Source organism: Apium graveolens, chromosome 5 (genome assembly GCF_009905375.1).
Source record: "Apium graveolens cultivar Ventura chromosome 5, ASM990537v1, whole genome shotgun sequence".
Classification (NCBI taxonomy): Eukaryota; Viridiplantae; Streptophyta; class Magnoliopsida; order Apiales; family Apiaceae; genus Apium; species Apium graveolens.
Window position 1 is genome coordinate 20,485,247 of NC_133651.1, and position 24,288 is coordinate 20,509,534.

Here is a 24,288-nt window from a genome sequence, read left to right on the forward strand (position 1 = left end):
AATAAAAATTTAATACATATATATTGAATATAATATAAATATATGAATACATTTATGTATAAACCTAATTTAAAATATGGCATAAAGCGTGGGGATGTGTTTTAGTTAATGGAACAAAATCAACGATATAAAATATGAGATAAAAGATATATGCATGTTCGGCCGACGACTTATGAGTCAGTTTATGACTTATAAGCCTGTAATAGCTAAAAACGATAGCCAAATCATCATTATCTGAAATTTTATTGGTGATTAGCTATATCAAAAAATATTATTTGAATTCTATTTTTATGATTCTCAATATATTAGATGATAAAATAAAGTTGGTTAATATTTAATTCAATACATGTGAAAATAATATATATATATAGAAAATATTGAATATAATTACAAGTTAATCAATAATAAAATTCAAAATATAAACACATATTTAAATATGTAATTGTTTGTTAAATTAATTAAACAAAATTTTGTTAATGCGAAAACAATATTTTTACATTTAATATTATTTAAGCTAAAATTATTAAATACAAAATAAAAATTTAATACATATGTATTGAATATAATATAAATATATGAATACATTTATATATAAACCTAATTTTAAATATGGCATAAAGCGTGGGGATGTGTTTTAGTTAATGGAATAAAATCAACGATATAAAAGATGAGATAAAAGATATATGTATGTTCGGCCGACGACTTATGAGTCAGTTTATGATTTATAAGCGTCATTCTTAGTGTATCTCCAAGTATAATAGCTAAAAAGGATAGCCAAATCATGATTATCTGAAATTTTATTGGTAATTAGCTATATCAAAAAATATTATTTGAATTCTATTTTTATGATTCTCAATATATTAGATGATAAAATAAAGTTGGTTAATATTTAATTCAATACATGTGAAAATAATATATATATATATAGAAAATATTGAATATAATTACAATTTAATCAATAATAAAATTCAAAATATAAACACATATTTAAATATGTAATTGTTTGTGAAATTAATTAACAAAATTTTGTTAATGCGAAAACAATATTTTTACATTTAATATTATTTAAGCTAAAATTATTAAATACAAAATAAAAATTTAATACATATGTATTGAATATAATATAAGTATATGAATACATTTATATATAAACCTAATTTTAAATATGGCATAAAGGGTGGGGATGTGTTTTAGTTAATGGAACAAAATCAACGATATGAGATAAAAGATATATGCATGTTCGGCCGACGACTTATGAGTCAGTTTATGACTTATAAGCGTCATTTTTAGTGTATCTCCAAGTATAATAGCTAAAAAGGATAGTCAAATCATCATTATCTGAAATTTTATTGGTGATTAGCTATATCAAAAAATATTATTTGAATTCTATTTTTATGATTCTCAATATAGTAGATGATAAAATATAGTTGGTTAATATTTAATTCAATACATGTGAAAATAATATATATATAGAAAATATTGAATATAATTACAATTTAATCAATAATAAAATTCAAAATATAAACACATATTTAAATATGTAATTGTTTGTTAAATTAATTAACAAAATTTTGTTAATGCGAAAACAATATTTTTACATTTATTATTATTTAAGCTAAAATTATTAAATACAAAATAAAAATTTAATACATATGTATTAAATATAATATAAATATATGAATACATTTATGTATAAACCTAATTTTAAATATTGCATAAAGTGTGGGGATGTGTTTTAGTTAATGGAACAAAATCAACGATATAAAAGATGAGATAAAAGATATATGCATGTTCGACCGACGACTTATGAGTCGGTTTATGACTTATAAGCCTGTAACAGCTTATCGTCATTCTTAGTGTATCTTCAAGTATAATAGCTAAAAAGGATAGCCAAATCATCATTATCTGAAATTTTATTGGTGATTAGCTATATCAAAAAATATTATTTGAATTCTATTTTTATGATTCTCAATATATTAGATGATAAAATAAAGTTGGTTAATATTTAATTCAATACATGTGAAAATAATATATATATATATAGAAAATATTGAATATAATTACAATTTAATCAATAATAAAATTCAAAATATAAACACATATTTAAATATGTAATTGTTTGTTAAATTAATTAACAAAATTTTGTTAATGCGAAAACAATATTTTTACATTTAATATTATTTAAGCTAAAATTATTAAATACAAAATAAAAATTTAATACATATGTATTGAATATAACATAAATATATGAAGACATTTATGTATAAACCTAATTTTAAATATGACATAAAGCGTGGGGATGTGTTTTAGTTAATGGAACAAAATTAACGATATAAAAGATGAGATAAAAGATATATGCATGTTCGGCCGACGACTTATGAGTAGTTTATGACTTATAAGCATGTAACAGCTTATCGTCGTTTGTCGACCCAATTTATAAGTCGAATTTACAACTTATAAGCTGATAAGCTGAATGTTAATAACGGCGTACTTTTTCTTAACTTATTTTGATTTTTTACTTTTTTTAATAAGTGTAATATTAAAATCTATGTTTTTAAATATTTTTATAACTTAAAATTCACGAATTATGAAAATTGTATTTAAAAAATATTTATTTTAGTTCATTTAAGTTAAAAAAATTCTAACTTATAAGTAAATTATCCATACACTTATATAACTTATAAGTTTTTATCCACTTATCACTTATAAGTCAGTTATGCATTTTAAGTTATAAGTTACTTATTTTAATATTTCTCAAACGGGCACATAGAATTATTACTAACAGGTCTCTTAGTGGGAGAGGTATATTTTTTTAAATAATATGCAATATTACAGGTAAAAAAATATTCACTTTCATTTAGCAAAAAAAAAAAAAAATATTCACTTTCGTCAGAAGGGCTCCGCTTGCTGCTTTTCATTTTGATCGGAGTAGGTGCTTGCTGCTTTTTTTCCCGAACATTCTTTTATGAGGTCATTTTGAAGCAACTAAATAGAAGGTTTGCACGCTCACTCGAACGAGCACCCCTTCTCCCGAAGTTACGGGGTCATTTTGCCGAGTTCCGCTAGTTCACGCAAATCTGAAAAAGTTATCACTATGTATGAATGGTTTGAACTGCCTAAACAAGAATTTCAACAGTACTTGAATCTTAAGTCGCAGTCATGTCTCGCCCCCAATAGTATAAGTGTGACGCCCTCAAACCCGGGATACTGATTTAGGCCTCACAACACAATTATTAAATAACATAATTAATATTATAAGTAACCCTGAGACTCATTACAAGATCTATACATGGTAAGGTATGAATAAGACTACAACTACCAACCAGGAGTTTAAAATTACATAACCAACTTAATCATTATCACAATTTACAATTCCGAGTTGAAATTGTCAGATAACCCAAAAGTATCTGGAACCAAAATATACATAACCAAAAGTCAAAGTGATCCTTCAACTTACCATCTACCTGAGCTGGGACAACAAACCTAACAGTCTGCAAAGGTCCACTAAATACACTCTTGCGCACTGTGCATCTAAGATTCGTTATCTTCTCGCTTAACTGCCATGGATTAGATCAAAATAAAATAAATGAGCCACAAGCTCAGCAAGTAACTAGAATAAATAATAACATTTAAACTTGGCAGTATAAATATAGCTAAACACTTCAACTCAATCTTATTATGGTTCAGGGTTTAGATTGAGGGTTACAAGGAAGGTAATACTCAGGATTCTACGATTCAATTCTTTTCGACAATTCTGTTCGCACTAAAACACACGTGAAAATACACGCAAGCGTACGTGATCACAAGTAGTATAAGATTTAAGTCGAGTTCGTTCCCACAGAGACTGGTTTAGGTTAAGTTTAGATTATGCACTTATGCAACAATATATGATTATCGTTCACAAGTAAGACAAGTAACAAGTTTGAGTTGATTAACTGCATTAACTAAGAGATTAAAAGTGATTTACTTATATGAGAATAAAACATGGGATTCTAACTTTATTAAATACTTCATTCAAAGTCTATGTCTTTAACCTTAGCATGTGATGGTGATGACAACTAATCAGATAACACGAAATTAGTATACGCCAACTTTCGTTATACGTATACCCTACTACTAAGCATCCACAATTAAGATAGAAGATAGTAGACACAAATTATGCTTAGAACCTATATGTCTATAAGATTTGAAAACATAACGGTTGAAGAGCAAGTTATCTATCTTGATTACATAGGGTGAATAAGATGGTTAAAATTACCCATGAATTATGCATGTCAATTCATACATAAACCTATGCTAGCATGGCAAGTTCTAAACCTCTATATCACTGTCGCTTCAATAGAGATTAACAAACAATCTTAGATGTTAGCTACGCATCAAAGACGAATAAGCACAATCAAACTTGGAAATCATAAATCACCACACACTAAATATTATAAAATAATTAACTATTAAAATTCATAGATAAATCCGTTAGAACCCAATGATAACGATTAGTTCATAATCGAACTCATCGTCACCATGGGTTCCAATGAAAATATGATAATAAACAATATAAGAGTACTAGGGTTCAAAGACAAATCGAAAATAAGCATCAAAGTATCGACTATATTAAAGAATATAAAAGTCTTCTTCTCCGTAGCCGTCTTGTGCTCTCTAGGTCTTCGTATTGCTCTCCCTTGGCTCCTCTGTTTATTAAAAATGAATTATTATGGGTATATATAGGCTTCTGGTGGACTTGGACTCTCAAAATCTCCAATTTCAACACAAAACAGGATTCTGGAACAGGGACCCCGCGCGGCCGCCCAGCTCTCCGCGCGGGCGCGCGCAACTTCTGCCCACCTGGCGCGGCCGCCCCGCATCTCCACGTGGGCGCGCCGTGCCTCTGCACTTTGACTCCAATTTCTTGTTTTGGCTGTAACTTGTGTTCCGCTTGTCAGAATTTGATGATTCAACAGTCCACGCGAAGCTATCGAGATGCTCTTCAACATGAACATGGCCTAAGCTTCCAATTCTAGTCTCTTTTCAACATATTTATTTGAAAAGCTCATTTATTCATCCAACTAATGCCTGTAATGCAGAAACATAAAAACACATCAAACATACCAGATACTTGAGTCGAAAACACTAACTTAAGTCTGTAATGAAGCGTTCCAAGTAGATATAAAATCCACTTATCGAATTCTTTCTTTCAAAACATTCTTTTTTTATTCAAAACTTCAAAAATTCATTCTCCTTTTAAATATAACCGGTGTTATTGCACACATATCACTTTTTGAAAACAAATATTAATATTTTCGATTAGAGTGTATATCAACTTTCATAAATAAATAATACGGGTTATCAACTCGTACCGACTAGGGGTGAGCAACGGGTCAGAACCGGACCGAACCGAACTGGAATCGAAAGAACCGAGAACCGAAATATGAATATTTTAAGAACCGAACCGGACCCGTTTATATGTAAAAACCAAACCGGAACCGAACCGTAAATTTCGGTTCGGTTCGGTTCTTAACCAAAAGAACCGAAGTTATTTATTTTTTTATTTATTTTTCATATTATTTTATATTCTTACTTTTTAAATTTTGACTAGTTTTGATTATTTATTAAGGGTAACTTAGTAAAAGGAGATTTTTATTATTGGTGGATCATTTTGGATTCGATTACTTTCTAATATTTAAGAACAAAAAATATTTATAAAAATATTCAAAACTCCATAAATATTTAAAGAAACGAGTAATACAATAAAAATCATATTTTTCTTAAATTTTATTAAAGTATTATATAAATAAGAAAACATAATACGTAATATATATACATATATTTATATATATTCTTGTATTTATTCATTTATATACAATTCGGTTCGGTTCTTACGGTTCTAGTATGTTAAGAACCGAACCAAGAACCAAAATTTCTAGAAAAACAAGAACCGAACCGGACCCGAATTAGTTAAGAACCGAACCAGAACCGCAAATTTTGATCGGTTCGGTTCTCGATTCCAAACCGGAAAATGCTCACTCCTAGTACTGACCTCTATCTGGTCATTAAAGGTACCTAAGGCACCGTTTGACCTTTAAATATATTTCGGTCCATCTCCGTATTCAATAACACACTGGTCCATCTCCGGCTCTATACACTTGGCTGGACCATTATTACATGGCCACTTATGCCTCCAATCAATAGGATTTCAATGAAAACCTTTATATTGGAAAATCATTTCACTTTTCAAAACTAAATTCATTTAAAAATATTTACAGACCTTTGAAATCATTTAGACTCTTTCAAGTCAAAAAACTTTTTTATTTTTATTTCAAAGTATAAGAGTGTAACAAGAATCTCATGGGAATCTATTTATCAAGGTACGAACAAGGAATGAACATAGGTATTAATAGCTTGAACGGTAGACAAGCTTAAGGGTGCAAACACTGGTTACCAAATAGCGAGGTAGTATCAATGTAAAGTTATCGCATGAACACGGTTTTTAATAAGACAAAGGTATTCAATCATTATAAGTATTGTTAAGGCACAAGTTATGAATGAACGTAATGTTAATAGAGTAAAAGTATCAATATAACTTAAAGGTTATCAAGAGTGTAATGTTTAGGTTACAATTAAGGTTGACAAGTATCTATAAGTGAATCAAGGTAAACAGGGTAAATGTATGGCATTCATAAATTCATACTATCATTTAATCCATCTTTTCATTTCAATATCACAATCATTATCGTTATAAGAAGGGCAGAGTTACTTGCCTCAAAAGTTTTCCCTCTTAACCTGAATCGGTTCACTGTCACTTAGAATTCCTATTCCTTTCCTAGTCCGCGCTTCCCCGCTTTCCAAATCTACAATCAACAAACAAACCCTAATTAGGGACTCTTATGATTACAACCCTTACAATCAAATGACGTTCCACTGACGTCTAATTCTTCAACCCTTTCGTACCAAATAACATACGTATAAGTATACACATGTACTTATATTTATCTTATCACATATATATACGTAATCACATTGTCACGTTCATACATAATCATACCTATTATGTACTTATACTCAATCTTTATCTATTTCACTTCACTACTTATCAATTAGTCTTACAGATAAACCCTAATTACACATAACATGTAATCACATCAATAGCATTCTTATATACGTATGCTTAACATATCAGTTTTCAAACAATCACTATTGTTATTCATAAATCTTTACGTTTCTAATTAATAGACGATTACATTTCTATTGAAAATTTGACATGACGTATCCGTATATTCATACTTCCCAAACTTGACATTACCAATCAATTTCACAATATAATTTACTTTTTCAAATCAATTATCCGTATAACTATATTTTCTTCCAAATTCAGATTCACATCAACTAGACAGATAATCACATAATTTGAACCATTAAAGTAATCCAAGTCAAAAAGGTAGGATCTTAACATGCATTACTTTAATTCAGATTAAATCTCGACAACCACTCACATAATCAATTATGTCAAGTTTAACTACAGAAATTTGACTTAAAAATCTAAAATTTCCGAACCAAATCCTTTCGAAATTCACAATCATATAATACAAATTTACGAAACAAGTTCATATCAAGTATTAGCAACAAAATCAAATATCTCAAATCATATTAGACATGACATCTCAAATATATCTAACACAATACGCCCGAGCAACTAAACCTCCACATCAGACTATTTTTCATCCATTGTCATCCCTTAGAATTTGTACTAGAGTACGTATATAAACTTAGAGAGGATTGCATTTTGCACCCCTTATATTTGGCCAAAACTCAATTGTGTAAACCTATTTTAATAAATTGCAGTTTGCATCCCCTTACTTTGAAATCCGCTTCAACATGCATCATTTTTGCCTAATTTTTTAGCTCTAATTGATGTCTCCAACAATATATCTCATCTTTTCTCTTCAATAATAGATTATATATGTTGTTGAAACAATAATTTGGGCAAAAAATTGACAAAATTTAGCAAAAAGGGTGCAACTTGAAGCGAATTTCAAAGTAGGGAGATACAAAGTGCAATTTATGAAAATAGGTATACAAAATTGAATTTTGGCCAAATATAAGGGTGCAAAATGCAATTCTCTCATAAACTTATTACCTGAACATATCAATTGGATTAACTATGTCATGTTCTTATGTTTAGGCTATATTCAATTATTTTAAGTCAAAATAATCCACCAATTTATTAAGGGCCGTTTTATGGGATATTTTAATTTATTTTGAAATTTTATTACAATAATATATATATAAGTAATTTAATTAAAATTAATTTCAAACAGAAATATATATATATATATAAATATATGAAAAATATATTATAAAATTAATATAAAACACTCTGATTAATATATTATAAACTCTATATAATTAAGTAAATACAAATAAAAATTTAATTTATATATACTATTCATCCGCACTTCAAAAAATTATACCATTGATACGGGATAAAATAAAAAAATTAAATATAGTTGGTTATATAAAGATTCTTTAATAGATTAATATTCACAAAATAATTATAAATACAAATAAAATTAAATATGTATAATGGCCTCATGCCAAAACAAAATAATGTATGCTATTCACCCGGGCCAAAATTTGTTTTACTATTGAACCGTTTAAAACAAAATTCAAATCAAAAAAATAATTTGTTGGTAGGTATAATGGCTGCTATAAAATAAAATAATATAGTTATTCATCCAACCTTAAGCAAAATTATACCGTTGATCCGGACTAAAATAATAAATAAAAAAACTAAAATAGTTAATTGGATTTGTTGTATCGGGTTAAATGAAATAATACATACTACTAACATGGTTAAAAAAATTATAGTATTGGACTGAGCTAAAAATAAAATTAAAATTGAAAGATAATTCGTTGGTTGATATAATGACATTGAGCTAAAAAAATAATATAATACTCATCTGGGCTAAAACAAAATAATATTCAACCCCGACTAAAATAAAATTCAAAATAAATATAATTACTTGAATTTGGTTGATATAACTCACTTATATAGTTATGACTTTTCTCTATCTATCTATGAAATATAATATCCATATTATTTTATTAAAACAAAACTATGAATATACTTTGTACAATAGTGTCTAAAAAACAAAATAATATATTCTATTCACTAGGGTTAAAAAAGATTTACAATTAATCCAAAATAAAATTAAATTAAAAATAAAAATATTTAGACCAAGTAAAACAAAGTAATATATACTTTTATCCTGAATAAAATAAAATTGTTTAAACAAATTAAAATATACCTCAATATAATTAGTCAGATTTTGGGTGGAGAACCATTATTTTAAAAATATAAAATATATAATTTATTTCATTTTTCAACATATATATTTACAAATTTTAATTACCAAGTTAAAAATTGAAATTGCACAATATTTTATTTAAAAATTTATTAAAATTTAATGAAAAGGTTTAAATTATTTCTATAGTAAAATCACAGTAGAATTACACATATTAAAAATTATTACACTGTAGAATCAAATTTAAAATCCATTATATTTTTTAATTTTAATTGTTAATTTTTTTTATTATATTCAAATACAATTATTATTCTAGATTAGCATTGTATTATATATTTTTAAAATAAAATGATACAATTTGTGATGAGATTTTGTAATATAATCAATGTTTCTCCAAGTTCTTCATATAAGATGGTTTTTCATGTAATAATGCTTTATATATATATATTATCAAATCATATTATCATATATTTTAAGTAACAAATTTCATATATTAAAATTTTCAATTCAAAATAAATTTTATTTTTTTTATGTAATATTAAAAATAATTCACGCATCACATAAATTCTACGAACTATGATAATATAGTTAGACATAAACTTACAGTTTCATTTTTAAGTAAAAAAGTAGTCAACGATTGATTTAGATTTCATATGTTCTGAGTCGCATTGTTTGTTTTGAAACCGAAAACAAATCCAAAGTTTTTTAGAATATATATCATATCAACATTAGCGAATATTTGTCAAGCTAAACCACTCATAAAAAATCATTTCTATCTTCAGTAAACTCAGTTGTAGTTTGGTCGTTTAAATTATAACCGTTTAATACGATAAAAGATATATTCAACTATATTTATTCATACATACTTACTCCCTCCGTCCCACGGGATTGTTTACGTTATTTTTCGGCACGCTTTTCAATGATCGTTTAAATTATAGTTTCATAATATTTTTTTATTTTTTTTTGAATAAAAGTTTTATATTTAAATTTTTATTCAAGATTTTTTTTTTTTGAAATAACAGTATAAAACTATATTTTATAGAAGTCTCGAAATGCGTGCAGAAATAGTAACGTAAACATCCTAGTAACGTAAAGTCACCGCCACCGGTGATGAACTCCGGTGAACCAGTGGTGAGTGATGATGTAATTACTGAGCTTTAATACACTTAAAACTTAGTTTCGGTACTTGCATGTGGTGATTGTCTAAAAACCGAATGGTTTTGATTTTTGAAGTTATTGATTTGATTTTTGTTGAATAAAGTGATTGTGGATTGTTATTTTAGAATAATAGTGAGAAATTAGATTGGTTAGTGGTTTAAAAGAAGTGAAATTGTTGTTGCATGCTAAGGTTTGTTTCGGGTGTTGTACTAATGAAAGGGTATGGAATTTTGTGACTTGATTCTTAGTATAAACTAAGTTAATTAGCAAGAAATGAGATTGCATGTTGATTTAAAAGATAAATTAGTAATGCATGTCATTGTTTGATTTTTGATATATGATTTATGATTATAGCCGAATGAAAAATGAGTTTAAAGAGATTGGTTTGATGCTATTTTAATCGCACGGTTTTTTTTACGCAAGTTTTTTTCCTTATAACTTAGTATCTGTTCAGATAACGTGGTAGGGGAAAATCGAACATTGGTGGTTCGACAAGGCATAATCCTCATTTAACACATGAGCTACACCATCACCCCTAATTGCACGGTTTTAGATTTGTTCCAATAATATAATCAAAATCTACTAAAAATGTGTGTCGTAATATCAAATGCCAATTAGTTTAAAACTGGAAAGAGAATATAAAAGAGCAAACAAAATAATTAGATCAATTAATTAATTAATTGAAGGTGGGAGTTACTCGTAGCAACAACTTTTTATTTACATAATTAGCATATTATTGGGTAGAAAAACTAGTGATCAAATAGAAGCATTGTCAATCATTAAGGCCAAATTATTACTAGGCAATAATTCACAACTTGACCCGTACGTTTAAGTTGTAATCGTACAGTAATTATTCCCAGATGCAGCATCTCTATGCATATTAGAAATTGAAAAGCCAAAAAACTAGGGAGCTGTAAGGTTTTTTTTTATGGTAAAATAAATGAGGGTTATTCTAAATTTTGTCATTAGTTAATGAAACTACTCCCTCGCTGGCTCCATCAACGTGTCTTCTTTTGATTATTACGGGGTGAATTTGACAACCATAAATTAAAAGATTTATTAATTATTTTAAGAACCTGATAGATATATTTTAATAATTGGATTAGATGTATTTTCTAATAAAATAAGTTTTTAAAAATTTTCGCATAGAGTTCAAAACTCTGTTCTAAAAATTACCGATTTTACCGAATAATTATCGGATTAATTGTTTCAATATGTCCTTTTGATCAATTTTATAATTCGATAAATCACTACATTTTTTTCTGAAATCAATATTTTTAGTTTAATAAATTAATTATTTTTATACTTTATTAAAAATATTCAATTAATATTCTGATTAATCAATTCAATTAATTACCGATTATTTGATTAGTTACTGAAAAATTGATTTATCGAACAATATTGATTTCTGTTTTTCAAAATAATGGTCCAAACTTCTAAGTAATAGTCAAAAGACAAGAATATGAGGGGGAATGTTTTATTTGCAGCCAGCTAGATACGACTGTATGTTATTAGTGCATGAATTTTGCCGACAACTAATGATTGATCTATTTGCTAATTACTTAATTATTTTTTTTTATAGATTTGCAGGAGTATTAGATGTAATTATTTTTTTTATAGATTTGCAGGAGTATTAGATGTAGATGAAAGTTGAAACACTAATAAGCTACCAGCAAAAAGTCTCCTTTAGACGAAAATACTAGAACTCCCAATATTGTTACAATAAATTTTTTCAAATTTTTTATAATGATGGTAATTTTTTTAAAATACTTTATAATGATAAATATTTATACTACTTGCCTGAAAAAATTGGTTCAGTTGATTAAATAGGGAATAATTACTTTTTTCTCACGTCTTCGAATCTCACGGAAGGAGAATTTATAATTATGACTCATGAATCGGAGCATGTCGCTTAAATGCGGTTTATCTTAGTTTATTTGGTTTGCAGGCTATTACGTGAGCTCGTGCCATTTATCTGGGTTCACGCGATTTGCAGGCTATTGCATGAGCTCATGAAGTTTATACAGCGCTCTCCTGCGGATTTCCTACGATAAAAACGGTATACAATTACTCCTATATTGTTTGAAAAGTCAAACATTAAATGTAACCGGCAGTAATTTTATAATAATTATTTTTATAGACTAAAAAACGTACCAAAAAATTGAGCCTTCATTTTATTCAAAAATAAATATATAAAAATCGTAATTTTTGTTTTTCAGTACCATTCTTTCGCATTTGTTTTTTGTCATTTTCGATATAACATTCAACAACCCCCCGTTAAGTCCAACTTTTGTGTGAGTGAATAGTAAAAATATGGATGTAATCTGGTGCAAATTTGAGAAATTATTGAGATATGATATGGATTATCGAACTACTAAATCTGGTTGTCGTTTTCAGGAAAATATACTTAAAAGATAAGTGCAATTATCAAACAGAAAGCTGTGTGTTTGAATGATTTTATCGATTTATTAAACACTTTGGATTCCCTTAATAGCAGCTCAGCCGACAGTATTTCTTTTTATTTTTCGTCTTGCTTATGTAAATTAATCTTTTAAACTTGCGGGTTAGTACTAATTACTTCTATCATCCTCTGTTTTCACAAAAAAAAATTAGTTTCTCTTAATTTAATTGAAGGAGGTGGGAATGTCATTCAGATAATGAGAATAAAATTCTAAGTGTAATGGGAATGTGTTTAAATATCACAGGATTACCCATTAATCAATATAACGATACTCATTCGATTCAATTTTTATAATTCGATTAATCTCTGTATAATTTTATTTGGCTAATATATTACATTTTTTAAGAAAAAATAGAATCCTAAAGTTTACTTTAAAAAAGTTATCTAAAGTCAATAGAATTTTGCATATAAAAATTGAATAACATTTTTGTAGTGATATAATTAGACCCCTTCATTTACAAAAATAACCTTTATTTTGTATTAAAAATTGACTTAACTTTAGATTTTAGGGTCGTTACAGCATTTTCAAGGAATATAACTAAATTGGTTGATTAAAATGATATAAATTAATGATTAGCTAAAATTTGTGGTTGATTAAAATGATATAAATTAATGGTTAGCTAAAATTTGTCGAATATACAGGATATTCCTCTTTTGTTTGCTACAACTGTCCAACCCTGTTGAGGTTAGCTATACTTTAACAGCGCAGGCTCACACAGACCACAGAGCCACTACATGGTGAACAATATAATTATACATAAACTAATAATAATTACATAAGCTAGTATACAAATAAAAATTAAGTTCAGAACGTTCAAGATTTACTATTATCTGAAATCGGGGTTTTGTGAACTTGCACAGTTTGTTGCAGCATCACGTATATATCTATCTTTTTACCTCACTTTTCTCTCATTTTCTTTCTGTTGCAGGGGACCTTTACATGGGGGGCGGGTAGTCAAAAAAAATATATTAAATCACATAAGAAAAAAAATAAAAAAATAGCCTATTACAAAAAAATTGTAGAATACATTTACAATGTAATCACCGCACTCTCCAGCCTTCTTCCTCGGCTTGCATACAGAAGACAGCAAATCGTAATCTCTGCAGGCAATCATTTTCATTAATTAATCTACATGCATATAGCAAGATGGGGTCAGTAGGCCAAGCCAAAAGAACTGCTGCTCCTCTCACTTTCATGCAAAGAAAGTCATTTGATTATGTTTATGTACATGTATATTGATCTCCCTCAAGTGAATATACATCACTAATTTCAGGTTGCTAATAATCACATTCATGAATTCAATTATCAGAAAGAGAAGTCCATTTACATGTTGTAAATACCTACTTTGCGGAATCATTCCAACATAGAAGAATTTGTAAGTTAAATAACTTATATCTAACATGAATAAGCTGAGTTTATATCTTTCTTTTATAAAAACAACAATACAGAATAATTTTCTTACTATAGCCTACAAGGAAGCAACAGTAGTAACTTGATATACTAAAAAAACCATATTGTAGTTACCTTAAACTAATATAGCAAGAGGATTAGCCGTGTAATATCACAAGTATATAAACATTCATCAACTGGCATAGGAGTTTGCTCGAGTACAATGTAGTCAACATAGTAACAAATTGTCATGACTATTTCGAAAGGGCATACCTCATTTGTATCTCTCATACGAAGCACATTTAATCTTTCAACAGGCCTCCGGTTTGTTAGAGTTGTAAGCTGCAACCAATTATCCGTCAGAAACAGCTTTTGAAGATCAAATGTACACTCAGCTGTCAAATTTCGTAAAGATCAACTAAAGCACAAATAATTTTCATACCCAGAAACTAAAACGCTCTGGATCCCTAGTTGAAGGCATTAAGCCTTCAGCTTTGAAGAGTTGTGAAAGTCGCATTTGGTCTGAATAATTATAAAACAAAAAAGAAAGAAATATCAGTGTCAGCAAAGTACTTGTGTTTCAGATAATCATGGAGTGCATGATTGGCGGAAAGGGTGCTTCAATTGTCCCCCTTCCATACTAACTATGTATAAATCATAGGGGGAAAAAAGAAGTTTTGAATCTGTTTATGCAAACATATAAAATGAAGTCCATGGGATACTTCAGCAGCAATAGACACATGTTCCACTGATTTACTGAGAACTATATGTTAAATATATATGACCCAATCTAAGTTCCTTCCTGTGACCTTAGGGTTTATGAGTGCTGATTAGTTTACATGGTATCATCATTCATCAGAACACAGGGAAAGGTCTCATGTTTGCCCTTCCACCCCCATTATTTAATTAATTTGTCTCTTTGTTTGTCCCCTCATACGTGTGAGGGTTGAAAATAATATATGATCAAATCAAGGCTTGCTCCGGCAGTACACAGATCTAAGATCTTCAATGTACTGCACAGAAGTTTTCCTTTTGTGTGGCATCCTATTTCTTTTACGCTTTTGGGGAGAGGGGATTTTGGCCACCCCCAATCAGAAAAGCTAACAATAAATAATATTGTGGACAAACAAATATGGATCTCACAGGCTAAAACTACAATCTCGGAATTATACTTCTTAAACCTGAACATATATATTTGCCAAGAAACACGTCATTACTGTCAAAATGTAGGGAAAGATTGTTAACTAGAAAGTCTCATATTTCAAATAATATAATATATCCTAATTACAAATAGTTCCTTCCACCTAAATATCCCCACCACCTAATGAAGACTGGGAAATAAGTGCTACATGAACTAGATAAATGTTTTATTACCTCCTTGTGCTGCCGCTTGTGATGCCTTTAACCATGATCGAGCATATGCTGCTGCCTTATTCGTCATCTCCTGTAGCTGAAAGTTTTTATTTATTAATCAAGACATCCTATTGTTCATTTGAGTAGATAGTCATTTGTATAGCATGATGCATGCATAGAATGTGGTTACAGAAACAGATTGGCCTTGAATATCATATGTACTACGTACCCATTCAAGCAACCCTCTGCAGCAAGGGTAGACAGCACAGATATCTAAACCAATGATCTCAGGAAGAAGTATTAACCCCCCCCCCCCAACCATCTATTGACAAGCATTACCATGTGGCATATATAAAACATGATAGTTTTTTTTACATAGGATTTACAGCTACTAGAAGATATTAGGTCCCAAAGAGTCAAAGAAGCAAGACACCAAAAGTTCTGCCCTGAGTTACACCGATATAATCATGCAACTCTAACTTATCTTTTTTGAGCTCTGCTTAAATGTAAAAGCAACGACCTCCAGACAAGAGTTCCGTCACCACGGCCTCATATGCTAATTGTTTCTTAAGGTTTAAACAAATAAATTTAACACATAGATTTAAGTAAATATTGTAACAAATATACCTCTACTTTCTCTCGTGTTCCTTCTGCTGGACATACATCTTGTACCCATTCGATTTCAGCAACTCGGTACCTTTATGTATTTCAAAAATGGTTACAAATAATATTGGAAACCATACATATACGTGATAATGGACAGGCACCATGAGTTTAACTAACCCATCTTGATCCCAGTGGTTAAGGATGCGAAATCTTCTGCGACTTTCAACCTACAAAAGAATAGAAAATCACTGACTCACTAGGCAAATACTGATTTTTCACTGAACGGGTTCTACGATATGACAGAAGAAAGAAACAGAATGGTTTCATGTTCTTTCATCGATTTCTTCACTTTGTGTTCAGCTGCATCTCTAATTTGTCTTCCTAAATGGTACTGTGCTCTTCTATTCTCCAATGTTATTAAAGAATATGTATATGCTGGAAAAAAATATTCAAAGCCTAAACCCCTCCCCTAGTCTCCATCAAGTTTTTTGGTATCATATTCTAGGTCGAGCTAATCATATATACATTGCAGTGTTGCATAGTGAACATGTGCCTACTAACAACTGTGGAAGATACTGAAACTACAAGAAACATGAAAAGGCATATATAAAGTTGTCTTAAGCAGATGTGACTGGTCCGATTCTCGCTGATTCGTTGGAAAGCTGCGACATAGTAATATTGGATGCTTCTTACAGTCTTTACTAATTCTGCGATTGAAATTATAACAAGATATCTAAATATATAATTGTTTCTACTACTGTCAGATTTTAATCATGCAATCAACATAATTAGTTGTGTTGCTAGTACTGTTAGACTCAAAACTTAGGAAGCCACCTAACTTGTGTAACGTGAGCAATCAAAAGCAAACAGATAACAAACTGACAGAGAAATGGCCTTAAAATTGAATATGCTGTGTTCCAAATATATGTCCACCCAAATTAAAGACAATAATGAATAAAAAGAGTTAAAGAAATTAAATAAAACACTCATATCTAGCCAAAGGTATCTTTCCTATAAACCTTAGCCATTATTCAATGTACTTCAAGTTTTAACATAAAATAAAAGAGTAAAAATGAATTGATTTATTACTTAACAGCAGATTACTAAATTTCTTACAAAAGATATGGATCAGACTATGTAAACAGTGAGAAGTATGAAAATGAGCAAGATTATGTAATTATATCTAACCTCAAGAAAGAAACGACCATCTGGAAGTGGCTCACATCTACAAAATATAAATATAAGCTGATTACTTTAAATCAAATTAGAATCAACATTAACCAAGACCAAAATTGACAACAAAAAAAGAATCATACTCGGTTATCTCCACTTCACAAGCATAATCAGCTACTAAACCTGTGTTTTGATCAGTGACCACCTATAAAGCATTAATAGGCAGGACACAGTGGAGTAAGGGATTTTCAAGGTATCCAAATTTTGTTGAGGAAAAGTCTGAACAAGAAAGTAAGTTAAATCATAATGTATTTTACCATTCCCATTCTTCGATTTCCTTCCATTATCCTCCTTACCTGCAATGTGATTACCGTTAGAATAGAATACCATAATCAGTAAAATTAGAGCCCTTTCAAATGGATGTTCAACATCAGCGAGAAGAGTTTCGATCATAGAAAACCAAGTAATGTTACATGTGTCCATTATATAAAGATGTCATATTATCATATTTCTAAAATAGTATAGTAGTACAGTAGTACGTGGTAGTTGGTACAAGTCTATTTGGTATTTTTTTTGCATATACTGAATCACTGAATCTCTAAAGAACACTAGCACTGGACGTGTTAGGAGACGAGATACTTGAGATTGATTGATAAACACAAAAGAGAAAATACCAATATCTAGCCTCTTTTTCAACCAGTTAAGAATTACAGTTGCCACAGGTTCCTACAGCATGTCTACATTTTTACACAAGACAATATTGAATATCCCTTTCACACAGAATCATTATAACATTTTACCAAAATTGATCATCACATGCAGGTTGTTAAACCATAGAACTAGCCAATTCGAGACTCAATTATATCATACAACGCATAGCAACCAAAAGGAAACTAGCTACTCTGACCAACCCACCATCAGTCTATACCGGGCTTCAAATATGTTGAGTTGCAGCTTCTGGCACGGTAGAACAACATCCATTACAAAAAGAGGGATTAAATTGACACCCATGTTTGTCAAACTGTCGTTCTCTAATTTCCTTTCAGCATATTCTACAGGAAAGTTTCTCTGTATGATGTTGTTCAGTGTGACACTGTACATAGATAAGCAGAAGATTTTATACATGAAAAAATCAGCATAAAGAAACTACTTAATTATATAAAATAGTAATGACATAGGAGAATTTAAATTCAAAAAAACAAGTATTCAATGCCAGTGACAGTCCCAGTTAGCAACAAGAGCACGGATCTAAAATTAAAACAGAGTAAGCTTCCTTCAAAGAATAGTTGCCAACTAAAGAAAAACCAAGGAAAACTGTCTAGTGCTAAAAATATGATCAGCCTGTGTTTACATTGTTAATAGCATTATGGACCTTCTCATTTAGACGTGTTAAATTTATCTTTTTGGCCCGCCTGTTTTGGTTTTGCACCACTAGGGCTTTACTTCCGTGAATCTATGCATTATTTAGCACCATTATATGTTTGCATAAAAGTATCTGAACATCAATTTGATCACAATAAAACCCCGTTGAATATAGTTGGGACCGGGGAATTTTTTTGCTTCGGAGAGGTCATCAAATAAGAAAGCTTAATATTTTATTCATTTAAAAATAATTATAATATATCTTTAGCTGCTAATACATACGACATACCTAGTTTATTGGATTTCTGAATAATATGTTAACAATTACGCACTTCAACACTTCCATGTCAAAATTACCCATTAATTCAATCAGTCTTAAGTTTATGAACAATTTGCCTAGGTACTGTAACATCCCTTGAGGAGATTTGGCCTTTGGGAGTTCTGTTCAGTTTATAAGACAAAGTATTACTACTATGTGCACCAAAAAATCATGATCTTTTGGGTGCATGTGGTGGGTTTGTTCTTTACCCAAGTTGGTTGCATTCAGGACAGTAGGCTTCGTCTTATTTCAGGCTCAGAATCGGGACTTGACCCAGTTTTCGAAAAAGTCTCGGGATTTGACCGGGGTTATCACAGATACAACATGAAACATATCACAACTCACAAGAAATAAAGACAATAGATGATTATGAATGGTGTTGAAGTTATTGGATAGGAAAACCTAGCACTAAATTAGTACTTCCTCCGTCCCACTGGATTCTTTACATTGGGGGACAGGGGATCGGCACGTATTTTAAGGCTCCCGTAAAGCATGGTTCCCTAAATAATTTTAAATATTTTTTTCTTTTAAATAAAAATATAATGTTTAAACTTTTATACAGAGAAAGAAAATTCTAAAAATAAATTATAGAACTATACTTTATAGTTGCCTTAAAATGCATGCCAAACATCAGGAAAAAGTATGCAAAGAATTCAGTAGGACGGAGGGAGTAAGTATTATGAAATATATTAAAATGTGCATTTAATTGAAATTCATTATGCAAAACTTGGGACAGAGATTTAACACTATAATTAAGGTTATCACGGCGCCAAGTCGACCCTCGACGCCCGAGTACCTTCGTGAAGATTAGTCGATAAGTCGCCCGACTAGTCGTAAAAAGTCGACAAAATGTTCATTATACATATAATTACTTGATTTAATATATAATAATTGAACATGTTAGTTTTATAATTTAAATCAAAAGTGATAGAATAGTAAATTCAAAATATGCACGATACACCACAATTATTGTTATGAAGACCCCAAGTCGGGTTACAAGACTCTTGGGCGACCTTCACGTCAACTAGTCGACGACAAGTCGGGCTTCGAGACTCTCGGTGCCTGAGTACCTTCTCATCGACTAGTCGCTGACTAGTCGTCGACTAGTCGTCTTCGTGATAACAATGTCTATAATCTTCATGAAAAAATATGGATTATTATGATATAGGGGTTGTTAAATTTTAACACTGGACCTGACTATGGACCTCAGATATTTTTTCAATTTAAAGATGTGATCACTTTAAAGAGTATTAATTTAGAGAGGTTCTACTGTAATTTGAAAATTAGCTTGAGGTAAGAATTGTTCAGCAGTTCAATTTTCCAACGTAATTGGTATATTCAACTATTCAAGTGCTTCCGACATCATGTTATCTGCCAACTACTTCGTATTTGTAATTCAAACACAAGGATGGAACCCAAAAGGTATGGGTACAGCAGTTTAAGAAGCAAGCATGTCAAGTGTCAACTGTCAACTATCTGCATAAAGCCATAAAATAATCACTCACCTGATTGAACATGTTCTGGGACTAATAAAAAGAACTGTTCGGCATAACGGGCATCTGTTACCTAGCATTTACCATTAAGGGTCAGAAGGACATCCAGTTTCAACATGCTTAATTATAATATAATGGAGTGACTGGAAACCTATAGAACTCACATCTGTCCATTGCTTGAAATAGGCAAGAACGACAAAAGGAGTGTCCACAAGGAGTTGTTAGTGGTTCATACAGCAACTTTAAGCAAAGGGTGCAATCAAAATCATCACTTCGTGACGCTATCCCATGAATTCTTCTCCCAAATGTACTAGCTGTTCTCATTGCAAGATTCTGAAGAGGGGTGCTAATTTCACCAAACAAAAAGAGTTTCACAATTTCGCGTTGATAATTGAATAGCCAGTAATAGAAGAATACATAAATTATGTAATCATATAAGTCAAAACAGAAACATAGACTATATAGCTTCTGTTTACTTCGAAATAGAAAAAGCAACGAAAATTACCATAGTGGATCAACCTGGAGTCCTGACAAGATTACATCATGGGCCTGCTCAAACTTTTCTAACTGCCAATCGTACAAGAGCGATGGTTACTTTAGTAAACAAAGAAAAAAACGGATTAGCTAAAAGTCAGGTTGTTAGGAACATATAATCGATCACATACTTGGGCGAAGGGAACAAAAATACTAATTCATGTAAAATGACATATAAGCAAAACAGCGAAATGACAAGAAAGCTTTTTGAGGAAGTTTATCACACTGTTCCACCTAAAATTCAATCTGCAACATCTGACTCCATGTTAAGGAAACAGTCATAGCTCTGCATGCCTCATGGATCATGATACAGCTACAGAGATACTTATGTTCATAAAAGAGCAATATCTTCTAAACTACTTGACCATGATAAAAGAGCAATATCTAAACTAATTGACCATGATAAGATTGATTATCTCACCAATATGAGTGCATCGGCCTTCAAAATATATGATGCTAATGAATTGTTCAGTAAGTTTATCAACTTCTCAGCATCCTTCAGTGCGAGCTGAAACAAGTTACCACTAAATTCAATTAGTTCTTATTGCATTACTTTAGTTGGAAAAGGATAATTTTTACCATAAAACAAACAAAAGACATACTCCAGCATGTATTGTGGGATCAAGGCCACTTAATGGTCTATTTTCTGACTCTGAAGACTGTCTTTGTACCAAGAATTGGCAGATTCTGTGACAAGTATATATCAAATTTATGTTAAAAGAATATTCATGAGATAGGCACTAAATATATAAAACAACAAAAAAGATATAGTGATTATGCATGTGTCTTATAATAACTCTACCTGAGGTAAGCCGTGCATCGGTTACGAAGAATGACGGGATCGTTTGGTTTGATATTATAAGCTTTTGAGTAACAATTGATTGCCTAACATGAAGCACGGTCTGTCAGCAATTAATATAAGATAAAGAAAACACTCAGAATTACCCATTTCATACAATGCTGAGCTTATTTCCTTGTAAGAGAAACAATCATTGTAGCATCACTGTACCATTTAAATTCACCAATAAACCACGAGCCACGTAAGATTCGAATATCTATAAGTTATAGTAGTTCACCACTTTCTCTCAGAAAAAAAAAATCTAATTCTCAACCCTATAATCACACTTGCATATTGTAAGAGCCAACTAGCAACAACTCAATGCCTATAGGCCCTATACAGTATACATAGCTAAACAAAACAAACCTTCAAAAATAAAAGTGTTCACGACGTCTCTATATAAAATATAAGAAACACATATAGGCTGCAAAACAATAATTGTAATTCTGTAACATGTAAACACTGATACCTAGAAGAATTAAACAAATTGATCCAAAATTACGACAAAAAATGATTTAGTAGACTACGAAAACAAAATTAACCCAAAAAAACACAATTAAGCAATCCCTACTACAAATTATTATTAATACAAGAAAAAAATCAGTTAAAATAGTGAATAAAGGGGGGGGGGGGGGTAAGATTATATCACCTCCTCGAAACGATTAGCACGGAATGCTTTGTTTCCCATCTGCATAAGATCATAAAGATGACTAAATCTTTCCCATGACATGCTCTCTTCTTCATTTTCCTGCACACACACAACTTAATTCAATACGAAATCGAATAAACCTTCTTCTCAATCAATTCTAAAACCTCCTCAAATTCCATAATAATCAACAAATTACAATAAACCTATTCATAACCTATCGAAATTGTGTCTAATCACCAATAACAAAACTAATACAATTTCGAACAAAAAACAAGTAGTAATTAATAATATTAACTAAATTAAATTAATACTAACAATTAAATTAATTATATGATGATATTTTAATTTAAGTTTTAATTACCCAAAGGAAGTCTTCAACATCGTTAACACCTTCCAAGCTCAAACCGGAAGAAGAAGCTTCACTAGACATTTTGTAAGTATGTATGTATGTATAGGAGGAGAGAGATAATAGCAGGAAGGAAACAAAAGAGAGTGAGAAGATGAAGAGGTGGAGTGTTATAGAGTTACAAATATAGAAACGACGTCGTAAATTAGGAAAAATAGCAGCGTAGAAGAATCGTGTGTTGCCCTGTATCCTTCATTGTATATACGGACCTCATTCGTTTACGTGGTGGTTTTACCTCTCTCTCTCTTTCTCTTTCTCTTTCTCTCTCGCTACAGCCGCTTAATTATATATATATATATACATAAAATTAATCAACGCTTTCTCTCTCTAGAAATTATGAGAGATGGGGGAGGGGGTTTATGTGAGGGAGAGCGGGGATGAGAGCTTTCCTTCTCAGACTTTTAGAGAGAGAGAGTGGGTCCTGCTAACTTGCTCTTTTTAACACCCAGATTACTGGTTTAGTCAACCTTCCGTATATGTAAGCACCTTCTAATTACTTATCACTACAGGCTACAGCTGTAATTTTCAATACCATCCGCTTGTTTACGAGTTTTCGTTAGGAGTTCGAATTTTGTCTAATACACGGAACGTGCCCATATGTTTAAAGGTAACAAATGTAATAATTGTGTGATTAAATTGAATTAGCTCATTGTAGTTTAAATAAATATTTTTTTTATCTGAACATAATTAGATAACTCAAGTGCTTAAGATTATATTCTGTCGTTTTAGATACTGGGTTCAATTCTCGCTCATTCGAAAATTTATCGGAGCTATAAGTCATATTTGTCAAAAAAAAATATTCCTTTTGTCCTCCTAAATATAAATTGGGGGACGGGGTTCAGCAAGCATTTGAAAACTAGTTTAAAGGATATTTTCGTAAATAATTTTTAATTTTTTTTTGTACTTAGAAAAAAATTATTGTTTAAAAAGAAAATTTTAAAAAAATATATGAAATTATATTTTATATTTATCTTAAAATGTGTGTCAAATATTGAAAAAAAAACTGTACAAAACGGGACAGGGAGTATAATTTAAGCAGCTGCGAAGTTATATTTTCAGAGTTTGATTTTTCTTTTCGAAATAAATTTAAGTGAAAAGATAAAATTACTGCCAAGTTTTAGTCGTGGTGTGTTATGTCATGTGTGTGTTGAGCAAACAGGGGGGATAGAAATGATACAAATACATTTTATTATTTGAATTCAAAGAACCGGATATTTCCCATTTATACGAGCATGATGAGACTTGTT

At 30.2% G+C, this 24,288-nt stretch overlaps 1 protein-coding gene across 2 annotated transcripts; it reads right to left on the minus strand.

Annotated features, from left to right (window-relative positions):
- Window positions 1-13,717: 13,717 nt before the first annotated feature.
- LOC141723614 (uncharacterized) lies at window positions 13,718-23,460 on the minus strand. Of its 2 annotated transcripts, XM_074525457.1 has the most exons (18): window positions 22,997-23,460; window positions 22,636-22,734; window positions 21,951-22,033; window positions 21,751-21,835; window positions 21,570-21,656; window positions 21,120-21,181; window positions 20,779-20,960; window positions 20,627-20,687; window positions 18,356-18,533; window positions 17,758-17,796; window positions 17,584-17,645; window positions 17,456-17,492; window positions 16,445-16,494; window positions 16,289-16,358; window positions 15,683-15,758; window positions 14,751-14,830; window positions 14,582-14,650; window positions 13,718-14,019 (listed from the first exon to the last, which is right to left on the minus strand). In XM_074525457.1, the coding sequence occupies exons 1-18, from the start codon at window positions 23,063-23,065 to the stop codon at window positions 13,960-13,962; spliced, it is 1,449 nt and encodes a 482-aa protein (XP_074381558.1). In that variant the 5' UTR covers window positions 23,066-23,460; the 3' UTR covers window positions 13,718-13,959. The 2 variants fall into 2 exon arrangements, with proteins under 2 accessions (XP_074381558.1, XP_074381559.1); XM_074525458.1 differs by lacking the exons at window positions 21,951-22,033; window positions 22,636-22,734; window positions 22,997-23,460 and having other exon boundaries at window positions 21,570-21,672; window positions 21,751-21,830.
- Between the last annotated feature and the right edge of the window lie 828 nt (window positions 23,461-24,288).